The sequence below is a fragment of the Strongylocentrotus purpuratus genome, unplaced genomic scaffold (genome assembly GCF_000002235.5).
Source record: "Strongylocentrotus purpuratus isolate Spur 01 unplaced genomic scaffold, Spur_5.0 spur5_contig_828, whole genome shotgun sequence".
Classification (NCBI taxonomy): Eukaryota; Metazoa; Echinodermata; class Echinoidea; order Camarodonta; family Strongylocentrotidae; genus Strongylocentrotus; species Strongylocentrotus purpuratus.
Window position 1 is genome coordinate 346,284 of NW_022145533.1, and position 17,790 is coordinate 364,073.

The 17,790-nt window shown below is 35.4% G+C and overlaps 1 protein-coding gene across 1 annotated transcript; it reads left to right on the forward strand.

The window, feature by feature from the left end:
* Positions 1 to 2: 2 nt before the first annotated feature.
* On the forward strand, positions 3 to 16,880 carry LOC115923074. Its single transcript, XM_030983263.1, has 7 exons — positions 3 to 2,220; positions 2,852 to 2,939; positions 5,152 to 5,216; positions 12,611 to 12,707; positions 13,590 to 14,792; positions 15,133 to 15,246; positions 15,624 to 16,880. Exons 5-7 carry the CDS (start codon positions 14,346 to 14,348, stop codon positions 15,807 to 15,809), a joined length of 747 nt encoding a protein of 248 aa, XP_030839123.1. The 5' UTR covers positions 3 to 2,220; positions 2,852 to 2,939; positions 5,152 to 5,216; positions 12,611 to 12,707; positions 13,590 to 14,345; the 3' UTR covers positions 15,810 to 16,880.
* The last annotated feature ends 910 nt before the right edge of the window (positions 16,881 to 17,790 follow it).

The following is a 17,790-nucleotide window of genomic DNA, read 5'->3' on the forward strand; positions in this document are numbered from 1 at the left end:
GAACTATCTTGAACTATCTTGAACTATCTTGAACTATCTTGAACTATCTTGAACTATTTTGAACTATCTTGAACTATTTTGAACTAAAGAACTTCCAAAGAACTTGCACTTGAACTTGTATTTGAACTAGCACTTGAACTTGAACTATCTTGAACCTTGAATCTGAAACATACATACTGAATGAAACTTGAATCTGGAAATCTTGAATCGAATCAAAACTGGAACAGAATATTTCTAAAGATTGTATTGCCATTTTTAGAAGACATAATTATTGTCAATTATAAAGAAATTATTGGTAGTTTCTAGAAGGAATTAAAAGTAAACTGAAATAAAAAGAAGAACAATAGAGGGAAAGGAATCTAACTCTAATTCCTGGAACTTGATAAGACCATACTTACAGTTGAAAGCAGTAATATTGTAAATCTTGGGAAAGAAAAAAAAGAGGTATACATTTTAAAGAGTAAAGTAGATTGGAAAAGTAGTCGTTCAAGATAAATATTGGAAGTTTGAAGGACTGTATTGCCATTTTAGAAGACATAATTATTGTCAATTACAAAGAAATTATTAGCAGTTTCTAGAAGGAATTAAAAGTAAACTGCAATAATAAAAGAAGAATAATAGAGGAACAGGAATCTAATTCTAATTCCTGGAACTTGATAAGACCATAATTACAGTTGAAAGCAGTAATATTGTAAATCTTGGGAAAGAAAAAAAGAGGTATACATTTTAAAGAGTAAAGTAGATTGGAAAGTAGTCGTTGAAGATAATATTGGAAGTTTTAAGGACTGTATTTTAGAAGACAAAATTGCTGTCAATTAGAAAAAAAATCTGGGCAGTTTCTAGAAGGAATTAAAAGCAAAGTGAAATAAAAAGAAGAACAATAGAGAAAAAGCAATCTAATTCTAATTCCTAGAACTTGATAAGACCTCTATTAGAATTCAAAACAGTAGTATTAGTAATCTTGGGAAAGTAAAAAGAGCGTATACACAGCAAAGAATAAAGAAGATTGAACAAAATAGTGTGAAGAAGGCAATATTGCAAGTTTGAAAGACTGTATTGCCATTTTAGAAGACATAATTACTGTAAATTAGAAAGAAATATTTGGCAGTTTCTAAAAGGAATTAAAAACAAACTGAAATAAAAAGAAGAACAATAGCGAGAAAGCAATTTAATTCTAATTCCTAGAACTTGATAAGACCATAATCACACAAAATTTGTGTCAATATATAGAGTCCTAGAAAAGTGAGCGTTGTTGATTGTAAAGAGAAAAGGAAAGAAATCCTTCGATATATAGTGTTCAGAATTTTAAAAATAAAAGTAAGCTTGATTGTAGAGAGAGTAAGAAAGAAGATTGGGTCAGGATAAATATATAGTTTTAGAAATATAAGTGAGGTTGATTGATTTGAGAAAGAATAAGAAAGATATTTTGATCAGGATATAAAGTGAACCTGTTTGCAGAGAGAGAGTAACAAAGAAATTAGCAATTTGGGAACTTATATAGGCCTACAATACATTTAGGCTATTAATGACCTACTCATAATTTTAATAAAAAACGCCATCTTGAGACAAAAACATTATAGCTCCTTAACACAGTACAAGCTAGTGTATATAAAGCTAGGCTATTGAAATACCATAGAGTTTAATATCAGTAAGGATTAGTTTTTCATAATTCACAATAGGAATATTTAAATAAAAGACTATTGGAGTAAGGAATATATACAGAACATTATATATCAAAGTTACAGAACCGTTAATTGTAGACTTGTAATTATTAACCAGAACTGTTGCAAGTATATAAGCAAAATTTACCATGATGGATACAATTGAATTTAAGAAAACACTTGATGAAATCATGAATATACTGACTAGTTGTGCATTGGTGACCAACCCAGATCTTAATGAATGCTGTATCTGTAACAATGAAATCAAAGAAAATGAAAGTGATGCAAGATGTGACTGTTGTAGTAAGCATTTTCATGTGACATGTATGGGATTCCCTTGTGAAGACAGACTGAGTGACCTGACATTGATCTGGATTTGTTCATTTTGTGGCAATAACAACATGGCTCATCGCATGTTTGATCAAGTATGCATCCCTTCTCATTTCAATAGATACGAACTTCTTGGTGATCATGATGAACACTGTTACTTGGATTTGAACCAATCAAGGACCCTATCAAGTACGACCAACAAAAGAAAATGTGGCAGATCAAAGAAGAGGTATGGTAAAAAGGGAAAGAAAACCAATCGATTGAGAGGAACACAACATCATATAACTGACAGGCAAACAAATGAGTCTGATAGACATAATCCTTTGGCTATGGAAAATCCATCCCAAATAGAACACGAAGAGATGCAAAATGAAAAATTTGAGGATGACTGGGTAATTGTGAAATCAAGGAAGACGAAATGGGTGGAGAAACTAAAATCAAGAAAATTGTATCCCAAATCAATAGATGATCATCAAACAGACAGGAAAATCAGAAGAAAATCAGTGAATGGCAAAGTCTTAGAACCTGGTGTAACTTACATCGGCAAAGCAATGAAGACATTCTATGAAAGCCATAGCAGGAAAAAAAAGGAAGACCGAAAGAAAGTTGATTGTAAAGAAAAGAAGGTGAAATCCGAGAAAAAAGATATCAGTGTTCAATCTTACACAGAAACTCTTTTAGGTTTATATGCCTACAGTGTGCAGTCCCCACATGCAATGAAGTTGTATAATGACATGTGTGTGCAAAGTGAAACGGCACAAACACGATCCTGGGCAGACATAGCAAGCAATTTGCCAACTCAATCTAGAACAGATACATGTGTTGATATCGATGTATGTACTTGTAATCTTTTTGAACAGATCAAGGATTTGCGAAAGTACAGAGTTCATGCTGGTGGCAAGAAAAAAGAAGCAAAGAACAAGAAAGGTCGAGCAAGGAACAAGAAAGGTCAGTCTTCCAAAGCCGGGAAAAAAGGCACTGATGGAAATCACTCTTCTGATAAATCAGAGATTAGATTTGACAAAGATGAAGGAATAGAATTAGCAGTAAAGAATGAGAAGCTGGATACAAAGAAATCTATGAATGCAAGTGACCAAGGACTTGATCCAAATACATGTAAAAATGATGAACACTCAGACCAGCATATTTGCAATATGAAAGACAACAAAGGTTCAGATGGAGTTGTGCAGGACGATTCAAAGAATAATCTGTTGAAATCAAATTTTGATGAAAATGGGGAAATTGAAACGGACGATGATAGTGGCAGTGATGTTCATATACCAGTGAAACGTTCGTGTGCAAGAAATTGTATAGAATCTGATAGTGATACAGACACAAGTCCTGGATGTGATTTATTCGATAGAAGTGTTTTACCACAACGCAATATGCCTTTGAATGTTTGTGATAGACCAAAAGATATGCCCATAAATGAACCAGTAGACAATGTCTGTGAATCGGTATTGGAAAATGATGATATGATGAAAAATGATTTTTCAGATGTTTCAGATGGTGTACAAGAAGATGCAGTGTATGACAATGACCTGAAGAATAGAAGCTTTGATACAGTAAAAGATGGTACAGACAATGATACTGATATGTCATTTAATGATCATGCTCATTCAAGGAATCCTTTAGAATCTTCTTCAGATTCAAATATCAAAGATGAAGACATTGAAAAGGCAATAGATGCTAATATGTACACATGTACTGATGAAACAGAAACAGAAGTTGAATTTGTAGCAGATCTTGGATTACGTGATAGACCAGATAAAGATTTCAAATTTGTACCCCTCCAGAATAATGACAAACAGAACATTTGTTCAAAACTGAATATCAGATATATAGGCAAAGGCTGTGATTCAAGGTTAGATAGAAATAGCTCTATTGGAGTTCCTTTACAGAGTAAACAAATTACTGGTGATGGCAATTGTTTCTTTCGTGCAATTTCCTATGTAATTTCTGGAACTGAGCGTAATCATGCAATTTTAAGAAATGCCACTGTGAAACATTTATTGCAAACCAAGGACATGTTTAGTAATACATTGAGGCAAGAATATAGAACAGTCAGAGAATATGTTTTGAAACGTAGAATAAAGGAAGACGGAACGTGGGCTACAGACACTGAAATTAGCGCTTTAGCAAATTTAATCGATACTGATATTTATTCATACAATGACCAAGTACCATGTTGGCAATTGTACTCTGCAAAGAAACCTGGAAGAATCAATATTGTTACATCTGATAAGGGAATTTATATACTGTACACAGGAAATGTTCATTTTAATGTTGTTGAATCTGTAGATTTTGTCAATTTCAATTCATTAGAACAGACAAGAACAACAAAGAGAACTTTGCCATGTCCATCAATTCAGGCTGATGTTAAAGTAAAGCATGTGTTCAAGAAGTGTAGATCCAAGTGTCAGATAGAGGAAGAAATTGATGAAGTAGTGGATAAGTCTCCTGAAACATTTCAAAACCATGTTGATCCAAAGGGAAAAAAACGTAGGCTCACGTTGGAAACTGGTACGATAAATCACGATGAGAGAAAAGGTACTGCAAATCTTTTTGACATGACATATGAACAGTGTGCAAGTAATCAGTCTAAATCAGTCGTTCACAACGAACGTAACACCAAGGACGAAACCCTTGAAAGTGATCACAAAGACAAATGCACGAGAGTTGATACACAAATAACGCTGGTTGCCCAAGGGACATTCAATCAAGGGGATACAAGATTTGGTGACTTAAGTGGAAAGCAGTGTGTTACCAATTCACTTTCTGCACTGTTGTATAGCAAGGTAAAAAATGCCAATGATTGGAAAAGTACAGATCTAGACAGGATTTTGAATAACGGTAATGAATTATATTGTTACATACGGCGATCCACTTCACTCGACAACCAATACTTATTGATATCTGATCTATTTGAATATTTGGATGCGTACAATGAATTGTTTAACATAGTATGCCGTGAACCAGTCACTGGATTGTTAGATGGAGATGAATTGATATTGGCCCAGTCTCTTTCGATGACATTGAAGCAAGCACTCGAAAAAGAACTCTGTACTGATTCTGATGCATGTTTTGTGACATTTGCTAGAAGTACTTTCATTGTATTATCTGGTCAAGATGGTTTTTTTATATTTGATTCACATTCCAGAAGCAGTCGAGGTTTCCTGATTTGTAACGGACACAGTGTTGTACTTCGTACTCAAAGCTGGCAAGGTGTGTACAAGCATTGCATGAGGTTAGCAAAATCAATGGGATGCCCCCTGCACACCGAATATGAAGTAACTAGTGTATGTGCTAAAGCAACTTCCGGTAAGAATGAAACCTTGAAAGGCTATCCACAGTTACAGGATTTTGTTTGTAATCCAATTCCTTCGTCAAATACACACAGTGAAAGTCAGTCTGGAAGCTCTGGATGTTCCATACATTGTGAAAGCTTTGATGAAGTTCAAATATTGGATGAGAGTGTTTCCCCACAAAAGATGATTGATAACCCAAATGTATTTCTCTTCCCTGAAAAAGCAAATGAAACGATCAGTCATGATGTACATTATAACGGTCAGGAATTAAAACTGAAGAGTGTGACAATTACCTTAACGAAACTAAAAGAACCACCGCTGAATAAAAGTTGTCTTTTGAAAAGAAATGACTCTATCAAGACAGAATATGTAAATGAACAAAATGGAGATTTCAAAAATTGTACTAAATGCGGGAATGACTCTGATAGATTAAATTTAGTGAACAAAGTTCAGAATTCCAACTCTATCTTAAGCAGAAAACGAAAATTGAGTAACATTGAAAATGATGCAAAAGTCGATGTTGACCTTGGTAATGAAGTTCGAAAAACCAAATTGGTAAAAATGAATGAGAACGACAGCTTAAGAATTGATGCAAGCGAATGTGCTGATAGTAATGATGAATTAATAATAATTGGAGAAGTTCATGTTGGAAATGTAGACCATGGAAAGAAAAAACGTAAACACAGACAAAGTTCTAATCAAAGAAGGGAGCGCAGTAGACAGCTTATGAGAGAAAAACGAGCCTTGACCAAAGATGAAATAATTAAGAAAAAGGAAAAGTGTCTTCACAATGCGCAAATGAGGAAAATTAAATCGAAGAATAAATATCAAAATGATTTAACCTATAACATGGAAAAAATAAATGAAGTAAAACAAAGACAAAAAGAGAATTACAACACTAATTTATCACACAAAATAAAGCAAGGAGCTTATGTGAAACAAAGGCAAAAAGAAATGTATAAAGAGGATTCAAATTTCAGGAACATACAGCTAAATATTATGAAAACCAAATATCATTCTGATTTATGTTATAAAAAGAAAATTTTGTATAGAAATAAACAAAAATATTTGAGAAATGAAGGATTTAAAGAAAATGTTAAAACAGCTATGAGGACTAAAATGAAAAATAAATATTGGAACGATGAACTATTTAAACGAATGCACAAGAGTAGAATAAGAAGTAAATACCAGCATGATGAACTATTTAAACGAATGCACAAGAGTAGAATAAGAAGTAAATACCAGCATGATGAACTATTTAAACGAATGCACAAGAGTAGAATAAGAAGTAAATACCAGCATGATGAACTATTTAAACGAATTCACAAAAGCAAATTAAGAAGTAAATATTTGAACGATGAAAATTTTAAGGAAAAACAACAAGATATCATGAAAAAACAAATGAAGAAATTATATCACAACGATCAACAATTTAAACATACAAAAAAGGCAAATATGAAAACATTGTCCAAAATTAGATATAAAGGCAACGAATTTAAGGAAAAGAAATTGATGAGCTTAAAAATGAAATATAAAAGAATTGAAAAATATAGGCAAAATGTAATAAAACAAAATCGAAAAAGGTCTGTACTTCGAACGGTAAAATTGTCCGAGTTTGATATTGTACTTGAAGAATTTAGAAAGATAATTTCTCATGGCCCAGAATATGTGTGCTGTGTATGCTTAAAACTTCTCTTTGAGAACCAGGTATTGAAATGTAAAAAGAGTAATTATAAAATTCACACGTGCATAAGTGAAGAATATTTGCATGTTTGCAATTCAGAATGCCGGTCAAAATGTTTAATAGGCCAGTCAGCCAGATCGACACTTTGGATATGCTTTACCTGTCATAGAAAATTGCAAGCTGGAAAAGTACCTGCAGAAGCAAACATGAACAATTTACAACTACATGAAGTTCCAGAAGAACTTGCCAATCTGAACAATTTAGAACAGCATTTGATTGCATTGAATATCCCTTTCATGAAGTTAATGGCCTTGCCTAAAGGTGGTCAAAATGGAGTCCATGGCCCAGTCGTGTGCGTGCCTTCAAACACTTATGAAACAGTAGATATGTTGCCAAGACCACAGACTGAAGATCAATTGATCCGTGTTAAACTCAAACGAAAATTGTCGTACAAAAGCTATTATGAGTACAAATTTGTAGATAAATCTAACTTGCTCAATGCTCTGCAGTATTTAAAAGCAAATAATAAGTGGTATTTTGATGTTGCAGTAAATGATAAATGGGAAAACTCACTTGAACGAAATGAAAAAGATAATGAAAAGGAAGAAGCAGTGGAAATTGGTGGTAAAGCTCGTTTGGCAAAATATTGGAAGGAAATGGAAGAACAAATTGATTACATTTTGTCCAAAGACAAAAATGCTAATGAAAACATGCAAGACAACAGTAAACTACAACAAAAAATAGATGACAACAACACTGAAGACGATATGGAAGAACGCTTACGCGGTATTCAGTTAGACTCATGTCTCCAGCCGGTAGATATTGGACAGGAAATATTAGATCAGTATTTTGAAGACATAATATGTTGTGCTCCTTGTGAAGGAAGAAGCCCTGTATCAATTCTACAAGATGAAAGCAATGAGGCCAAATGTTTCCCAGTGTTATTTCCTAAAGGTCAACCAACATTCCATGATAGAAGAGATGAAAAAATAACATTAGGACGTTATCTGCATAACCGACTGATGCACGTGGACAATAGATTTGCTCAGAATACAGATTACATCTTTTATGCACAATATATTTATGAAATTCAACAGGTTATATCACAAGTTTCTATCGCTTTAAGGCAAAGTCCAAACAAAAAAGATGATTCGTCTTCAATAACTGCCTCAGATTTGAAAGATGCAGAGAAAGTTAAAAAAATACTAAAATCAGACAAGGGCTATAAATTTTTAAAGCAAATTCGTGGAACACCTCCATTCTGGCAAAAGACACAAAAAGATGTTCTCGCAATGGTACGACAGCTTGGAAAGCCGACATGGTTTGCTTCTTTCTCATCTGCCGATATGAGATGGCCAGAATTAATGAATACATTGCTTAGACAAAAAGGAGACACCAGGGAATCGAGTGAATTAGACTATACAGAAAAATGTAATCTTTTAAGATCAAATCCAGTAACAGTTGCCAGAATGTTTGATAAAAGATTTCACACTTTTATGAAGAGAGTTATTTTATCTCCCGCTGCACCGATTGGTAAAGTAGTTGATTCATTTTGGAGAGTAGAGTATCAAGCCCGTGGTTCCCCTCACATTCATGCCTTGTTCTGGGTTGAAAATGCTCCACAGTTGGGTATCGATAAAGATGATGATGTCGTACAATTTGTAGATAAATACATTTCTTGCCAGAAACCGGATGAAAAGGAAGATCGAGAACTACATGAAATAGTAAGCAAGGTCCAACAACACAGTAAGAAACATTCTAAATCTTGCACAAAAACGGGAAAAGCGTGTAGATTTAATTTCCCAAGACCACCATCTGAAAAAACATTCATTGTAACACCTGTTGAAGAGATTCCAGCTAAAGATTGTGGGAAAGTGCAAAATAAGGGAAAGGACAATGATCAAATTAAAGCTTCTACAAAGATTAAAGATGATGCAGAGAAATTGTTGAAGTCAGTTAAAGATGCATTATCCAATGGAATCGAGTACAACAGTGTAAACCATCTCTTTGAAAAGCTTGGCATTACACAAAATCAATTTGAGAATGCACATAATGAATTAGCATCACAACAAAGTATAATCATCAAAAGAGAAATACAAGATGTATGGGTGAATCAGTTTAATCCAAGTCTACTAAGAAGCTGGAATGCCAACATGGATTTGCAGTTTGTAACAAATGTATTTGCATGCGTGGCTTATATTGTATCCTACATGTCAAAAGCTGAACGAGAAATCGGAATGCTATTGAGTCATACACTATCAGAAATGAAAGAGGGAAATGAGAACGCAAAGGAAAGCATGAAAAAACTTGGCCAGGTGTACATGCAAAATCGTGAAGTGTCTGCTCAAGAAAGCGTCTATCGTGTTTGCAGTCTCAGATTGAAAGAATCTTCTAGGAAAGTGGAATTCATTCCTGTTGGACCCGACCCTGTCAGAATGAGTTTACCATTAAGCGTTATAAAGAGCAGACCAGATAACGATAATGATGATGATGAGAATGTTTGGATGCCTAGCAAGCTCGACAGATACAAAGCTCGACCTAAAAACGCAGAATTCAGTGATATGTGTCTTGCAACGTTTTGTTCTCAGTATAGAATCTTAACTGCATCCCAAACGCCAAGTACAAGAAGTAAAAATGTCTTTAAATTAGATAACGATCTGGGATATATTCAGAAGCGTACTCGTACGGGAGATGCAGTTGTAAGATATCCCCGATTCTCACCCATCATCTCACCCGAAAAATATTATTTGAGCATTTTGCAACTCTTTCTGCCATATTTTGAAGATGGACAATTAAAGCCCCCAACATTTGAAACACATGAAGAGTTCTACGAGACAGGTTCTGTGAAAATATGTGGACGTGAATTGGAGAAAGTCTGGTCAATTGTCTGTACTAACCGAAAGAAGTTTGAAATGAATGCCGATGCAATTGATCATGCACAGGAGCATCTTGACAAATTTGGTCCACACGAAGATGCATGGGGTCTTTTATGTCCGGAAAAGGAAGTAGAGCGACTTGAACATCCCAAAGAAAATGTAGATGTCGAAGATTGTGATGGAGATCTTGATATCCCAGATTTAAAGAATGAACCGAAAAAAGATGACTATAGCATTGAACTACGTTCAGTAAAAATTTCCAAACAAGATGGACATTCTTTGATGAGGTCTTTGAATGAGAAGCAACAGAGTGTTTTTTACAAAATACGACAGTGGTGTTTAGATAGAGTAAATGGAAAATCGGTCGAACCGTTTCATATGTTTCTAACTGGAGGTGCTGGTACTGGAAAGAGTCATTTGATCAAATGTCTTTACTATGAAGCAACACGTATACTAGCCCGAATGTTGCCACATCCTGATGATGTCTCAGTATTGAAAATGGCTCCAACCGGAGTAGCTGCATACAATATCAATGGCCATACTATACATAGTATTCTTTCTATTCCAATCAATGCACAAAGACTGTATCAACCTCTGAGTGATGAGAAAATAAGTGTCCTTCGAAATAAGCTGGCTGAATTGCAAATTTTAATCATAGATGAAGTATCAATGGTAAATCAAAAGTTGATGTCTTACATTCACGGCCGCCTACGACAAATAAAACAATCACGAGATCAAACTGCTTTTGCTGGTGTTTCAGTTATTGCTGTGGGAGACATGTATCAGTTACCTCCAGTCTTAGGAACTCCTTTATATAAAGACACACTCAATGGTGCATTGTGGAATGCTAATTTCAAGAAAGTAGAACTTGAAGACATTATGAGACAAAAAGACGATACCCAATTTGCTTTTCTCTTAAATAGATTACGTGTAAAACAAGGGGAAGAGATTCTCTGTGATGAAGACCTAGCAATGCTCAAGTCCTGTGAGACTGGTGAAGAATGTGAAAATGCTCTGCATATCTATGCATGTAACAATGAAGTAGATGCTTGGAACAAGAAATTATTGCATAAAAAATGTGGAGATGTGATATGCGTAAAAGCACAAGACATGGACAAAGATGTTAAAAAAGGAAATCAAATACGGGAAAAACCTTATACAAAGATGAAAACCCAGTTGCCTCCTTATCTGTGGATTGCAGTTAATGCTAGAGTGATGTTGCTCAAAAACATTGATGTTAGTAAAGGCCTGACAAATGGATGTTTCGGAAATGTAACAGAAATAATAACGGATCATACAAATTTGAATCCAGTTTGCATCAAAGTTAATTTTGAGAAGGCCGATATTGGTATTCATTCAATCGAAATGTCTCAAGAATCCATTGGTAAGAAATATGTGAGAAAACAATTTCCACTTAAGCTTGCTTATGCTTGCACAATTCATAAAGTACAAGGTTCGACATTAGACAAAGCTGTTGTATCATTAAAAAATGTATTTCAATCTGGACAGGCATATGTTGGGCTTAGTCGCGTTACTTCGTTATCTGGACTTGTGATAGAACATTTCGATCCTAAACGTATATATTGTAATCCAGAAATTAAAGAACGCATTGAGATTATGAAGCCGTTTATTGAGAATGAAACTTCCGAAGATATTCACGATTATAACTTTTCTTTGGTAATGCAAAATGTACAAGGATTAAAACAGCATTTTACTGATTTCAAATCCCAGTGCCAATTTGTGAATGTAGATTGTATTTGCTTGACCGAAACATGGATTAATGATGATGATCTCTGTGACGTTGTTTTAGATAACTTTCGATTTTATCATCAGCCACGACATCTGTCATACTGTAATTCTGGAGTTGGAAATGTACTCAAAGAACAATCGCACGGAGGTGTTGCAATGTATATCAAGAATACATATTCAAGTAGATTAGACATATCTGTCGACAACTTAGAGTTTATTGCAATTCTTGTCACCAAACCAGTTTCTGTTGTGATTTCAGTTGTTTATCGACCTCCATCATATAGTATCAAATCATTCTGTGAATCATTAGACAATTTGCTAGATGTATTACACAAAACAAGCATTAGGTGTATTGTGATGGGAGATTTTAATGAGGATTTGTTTAAAGGTTCTTTACAGGTAAACAAGCTAATGTGTAATAAAGGTTACAAACAGCATGTTGTTAATGCTACTACTGAGAAGGGAACATTGATAGATCATGTGTACAGCAAGGGACTAGATTTATTGGAAACAGAGGTCATCCCTACATATTATAGTTACCATGAAGCTGTTAAGATTGCTTTTTAATATTAGTAGTAAAATGAGAAGAATAAACAAGTAAATTTCTTAATTTTGTTGATAATTAAACATTTTCATTTATCATGTCTTCATTCTTGCAAAAACGAATATGAATATTATTCCTTCTTAAAAGGGTTGTCAATATTTTGTTGGCTTACCGTACACTTATCAATGATATCATCTGCCATGGACATCACATTGAAAGCAGGTTGTAAAGTTGGTAAAAACCCTTTTCTTAAGGTGATGAGTTAAAGGATTTATGTGTTGTCACTCCTTGCCTTTCAAACCTTAGTATCTTTAAACATCACTCACATCATGACATGTACATGTATTTCGAACTTATAGATCATATTTGAGAAATCTAAAACAATGGTGCACATTTAGAATACTGGATTGATAGGTGGATGGATAACAAGATCATACATCCATGCTTTTTCTTCCCAGATTAAGGATTGTCGACCTGATCCGTATATTGAAGTTGGAACATTCCATGAACCTTGCAAAGTGCTCATTTTTTGACTGGGTTGGAGGAGGAGACAAGGTACGTCACGGTGGAAACCATCACTCTGAAGAAGACACTCAAATCAGAGATCAAGCTTGAACGTGACAATGAGACATGCAAGTATTTAAGTAAAGAAGAGGTTGATATCATATTATATATGGAATATCAAAATGGGAAGGTTAATGATAATGAAAGAATACTAATATCGGGACCCAATGCTGGAATGTTATTCGCTGAAAGATGATTGTTTGGTAGTGATAATGCGTTTTAGTTGAGTAGGTTATTCACTATGATGTAAGTTGTTTGAGTTAATGAAAATTGGAGGGTTATACAGAGATGCCAACCAGTACGATTAAATCATATTTAGTATGATAATAAGAGTGAAATACGATCTTAAAATACAATTTTTCATCTTTTTTCCCCCAAAAAACAAACACGGAATCGCATAGAAACATGTACGAGTAAACCCCTGCAACCCCAACAAAAACTGTGCTTTACAATTTTCTCATTAAATTTTAATGAAAGAGCAAACATATTTCTGAAATTCTACTGGCCCTGGGCTATTTTGAGCAACCCCTGACTGCAGGGGGGGGGGGGGGGGGGCTGTCGATATTTGAAAATGCAAAGGTTAATTTGCATAAATTTTGAATATGCAAATTTCATTTTATTTTCTTTAATATGTATTATATTGTTTTTTATTTCTTATTTTTTCTAGAGGGCTTAAAGCCAGAACTGTCTATGTCCATTTTTTGTGAAATTCAGTTATGTCCACCAAAGAACTGTATATTCATTTCACTTTGTGTCTATTCAGAACTGTCTATTCCCATGTGTCCATTAGCCATTTTACTTTGATGTTCAGACTGTTTCAAGTACATTCATCAAGAATTGCGCAATACTTGCAGTTTTCTACTCATTAAGCAGATAAGATTCCCTATGCAGCTATTTCACTGATTGTGGCCAAGCAACACCATACCATTGCCCGGAAAAAACGTTATGATAAATAAAAAAGACCAATGTGCAACATGTACGAAGTATGACCAGTTGTCTGGAGATCAGAAGGAGAATTTCACGGAAACCCATCTCGTACAAAAAACAGAGGCTCAAGATGCCAAAGCAGTTCCTTGCATCGTGTAAGACAGAAAATCGTTGTGAATAAGATGGAGTGCAAAAGAGGACATGCTTACAACAAGAAATATGCTGATAAATTTGACTTCGGTGCATCATCAGGAAAGAGCAAACATCATGCAACTTGCAAGGAATGTCGCCGAGATTTGTCAATTTTGCATGGCGGTTGTAATGACATTGTTGTTCATTGCAAATCAAAGCAACACATCACTGCTTTCAAGTCTGAATCGTCAGCACGAGAAATAACATCATGGATGTCAACCTCCAAGGATTTTAATATAACTAGAGCTGAGTGCTTATTTACATCATTTTATTTGGAGCACAATATTCTTCTATCAGCTGCAAGTCACATGGGACCATTGTTGAAAAAAGCCTTTCCTAATTCTGAGGAGGTTATGAAGTTTACCAGTGCAAGGACCAAACATCTTGTCTTGTGCGTGAAATGGCCAAAGATAAACAAGGACAGATCGTTTCAGCCATGAAAGCACGGCCAATTGCAATATCAACTGATGGGAGTAATGTCAGCGACAGTAAACCATACCAAATTGTGGCATGCCTCGGGAAGTGTCAGTGCTTGGTTGCCCCAATCATCTAATTGATTCTGCTGCCAAAGATGCGTCATCTGCATTACCATATTCAATTGACTCGCTCCTTATTGATGTGTTCTACTATCTGGAAGCCAGCGTGAACAGGAAATTGAATCTCAAGAAGTTCCAGATGCTCATTGGGAACGAAGTGCAGGCAGTTCTGAAACATGCTTGTACGAGATGGCTGAGCTTGGGCCAATGCTTGCCAAGATTTATCCAACAATGGCAAGCTCTAGTCCTCTTTTTTGAAGGAGAAGTGTCAGCCGAGCAGAAGACGCCTACTCAACAGACAAAGCAGAAGAAGCCTACTCAACAGACCAAGGCTACCAAGAATAGTGTCCAGACTTCACTTGTTCCAAAGAAGCCAACTCCAGCTGTGAAAAATGAACCTGCTCAGGGATCTCAACTGAAGGTAAGGCTAGAAAATGTATTACTACAAGGCATGTACTCCTTTTTATTCCATTTAAATATGGCCATCATTAAAATTACCAGATTTGAATAGATTAACCCTAGCAGTAGAGAGCTTTCTAAATGTTTGAATTAATCAGCTTTTACTCCTCAAATTGGCAACAGTTATTATCATTTTACACTCTAAAATAGTTTGAAAAAAATACGAAAATGGATATTACGTGAACCAAAATGGTAATTGCAAAATTTAATTTAATGTGTAATTAAATTTCATGCTTATAAATAAGTCATCAATAGTGTTGCAGGCATCGCATTAATTTTTTTAAGCTTGTCTTGTCCTGCAGAAAAAGCCTGCTCACCAAACCAAGATGACTGCACAACTCCAAGCATTCTGCATTCCCAAGAAGGTGTCTGCAGATCCACCACATGTGAGCAAACCTGCCAAGTCTCAGACCCAAGTGAGTACAAAAATTGATCATAATTCGTCGCTGTTTTCACGAAGTGACGGTAGTGAAATAAAATTGCATACAGTTTGCGTGACGATTTTCCTCACTACCGTCACTTCGTGAAAATAGGGACGATATATACAGGGTGACAGTTAAATATGTTCCTTTACATCATTTATTTTTTCTTCTTATTTTTAGGTCATTTACTTGTAAGCTCTTTCTCTTCCAATCATCTTCACTCTGCTGTTCAGTTTACAGATATAAAAATGTATTCAATAATGCTAGTCATCTGCCAAGATTTCAAATGTAGTGTATCTTTTTAATTGTAAACTGTGTCAGTAGTCTTGTTTCTTTCTCATATGGTAATCAATAATTTCTCTACCTCCCAGGTTCAACTTCAAACACCACAGCCACAACACAGTAGACCTGCATCTTCAAGCTCTACTACTCGGGAAAAACGACAAATGAGGAAGCTTCGGATACACCTAGAAAAAAGCAGAAGACTGGGAAAGTTGTTGGCAAGGCAACAGGCTCAACAGTGCTCAAGACTGGAACTTCCAGTCATCCCAGTATGATTTCTAGTAAAATGACTGGAAATGAAAAAACAAGATGTGGAGGAAAAAAAGAAACAAGACAGACAGTAAGAGATAAAACAAGACAGGAAAGAATTCTGAATTCATTGCACTCAAACCCAATATCAGCCACAGCATCATTGCATTTCACAAGAAAAATGTCATCTTTCAGACGAGAAGTCCTCTGATACAAAAGCTAAAAGGAATACTAGAAAGTCTACTGCGTGACTTGTACAGCCAATTTGTAGCTCCACAAGCAATCATTGCAGCCACAGACTTGACCCTTCTGGACTACAAGAACAAGGAGAATCTTTGTGAAGAATCTGAAATGGTCATAAAAAGCGCAACAAGAGAAATTGTGAACACTTTAGATGAGTCTGATTGCCATAAGTTCTATGCAGCAGTGCATTCATATTACACCAAGGCATGTGACTACATTGTAAGTAAGTTTCTATTGAAGTCTGATGTTCTCATCCATGTGCAAGTGGCTGACATTGCATATCAGAAGGATGCCAAATTCACTTCTCTAAAGTTCTTCATCAACAAGTTCCCCTGCATGTTGCTTCAGGAAGAAGAAGAAGACAAGCACAGTGCCCTAGATGCTCTGGAGAACCAGTTCCTTATCTATCAAATTGCTCAGCTTCCGGACTTAGTGCAAAATGAGGAATCTACTGACAAGCAGTGGACAAGTATGATGACAGAAAAGAATGTTTCTGGTGAACTGTGCTATGACAGACTTGCAAAAGGGATTCTAACCATACCCCATACCAATGCTGAATGTGAAAGGGTCTTCAGTCAGGTGCGAAAGAACAAAACTGACTTCAGAGGGTCCATGAGCAACGAAACTCTAAAAAGTGTCCTTATTACTAAGGCTCGCCAAACAACACCCTGCTACATGAGGGAATTTGACTCTGATTTTCCAAAGAAAGCTCGTGATGTGCGCTACGCGCACATGATATTCAGTTTTACTTAAATGTTACTAATTGAAAATTCCAAAGTGTTGGCAGCTATGCCAGGCCAAGGTAGTTGCTGGAAAGAGGACTTTTGTCTCTGCTTCTTTTGATTTGCAAAGTGAATGTCGCTGCAACATTACTCTATGCCATCCAGAACACACATCTCAAAGTCATCGCACACAATTTTCTGGAGAGTGGGCATTCCCACGTGGAATGCAATAGCATGCATTCTGCTATTGAAACAGAAAAAAAGAACATCAATGTCTTCACAATGCATGACTGGGTAAAACATTTTCCACAAATTAAGACGTCGGCTTCCATACAAGGTCATAAACATGTGCCATGGAGACTTTTATGATCTGAAAAATCTCTCACAGCAGATCATGAATAACAAACGCCTAGACGAAGATAGACACGTCTTCAACTGGCTACATGTAAAGAGCTTCCAATACAGGAAGGAAGAGCAAAGCACCATCTGCTACCATCTATAACTACTTGTATGACTACAAGAAGATAGATCATCAGTTCCACGTAATCTGGACCTTGTCTACCAAGAGAAGCATTTAAAAAAGCCTAAACCTTAAGAAGAAGGATCTCATCAACTTGTGCAATAGCCTAGCCATTCCTGAAGAGTTCCATGGATGGTATTTGGCACTCCCATTTTTTAAGTTTCTGACATTGACAGGGTCAAAGGTCATGGCTTCCATGTATGATGTTTGACCAAGTATTATTTATAAGTTAATGGCATTAAACATAACTACTACACTTTGTCAGATTTTATGCTTGCAATCAAACTTTTAAATGCATTTTTACTCAAATGGCATATTTGGACATAGACAGTTGTGGTTTTAAGTCCTCGATCTATTATTTTATTTCTAATGTATTCTTTTGTTCTGGAATACATCAATTACTTTGAGAAACGTATCAAAGCAATTTGATATCAATTCATATCTCCCACTTATATACATCTATTTACCTGTATTCACATTTCTGCTTGTACATGTATATATGCAATTGTAGCACTTTTTGCA

Excerpts from the sequence above, each read along its gene's own strand:
- LOC115923074 (XM_030983263.1), top strand. The coding sequence starts at position 14,346 with ATGCCTCGGGAAGTGTCAGTGCTTGGTTGCCCCAATCATCTAATTGAT. Across the intron at positions 14,793-15,132 it reads CTCAGGGATCTCAACTGAAG|AAAAAGCCTGCTCACCAAAC; the intron begins GTAAGGCTAGAA and ends CTTGTCCTGCAG. Across the intron at positions 15,247-15,623 it reads CTGCCAAGTCTCAGACCCAA|GTTCAACTTCAAACACCACA; the intron begins GTGAGTACAAAA and ends TCTACCTCCCAG.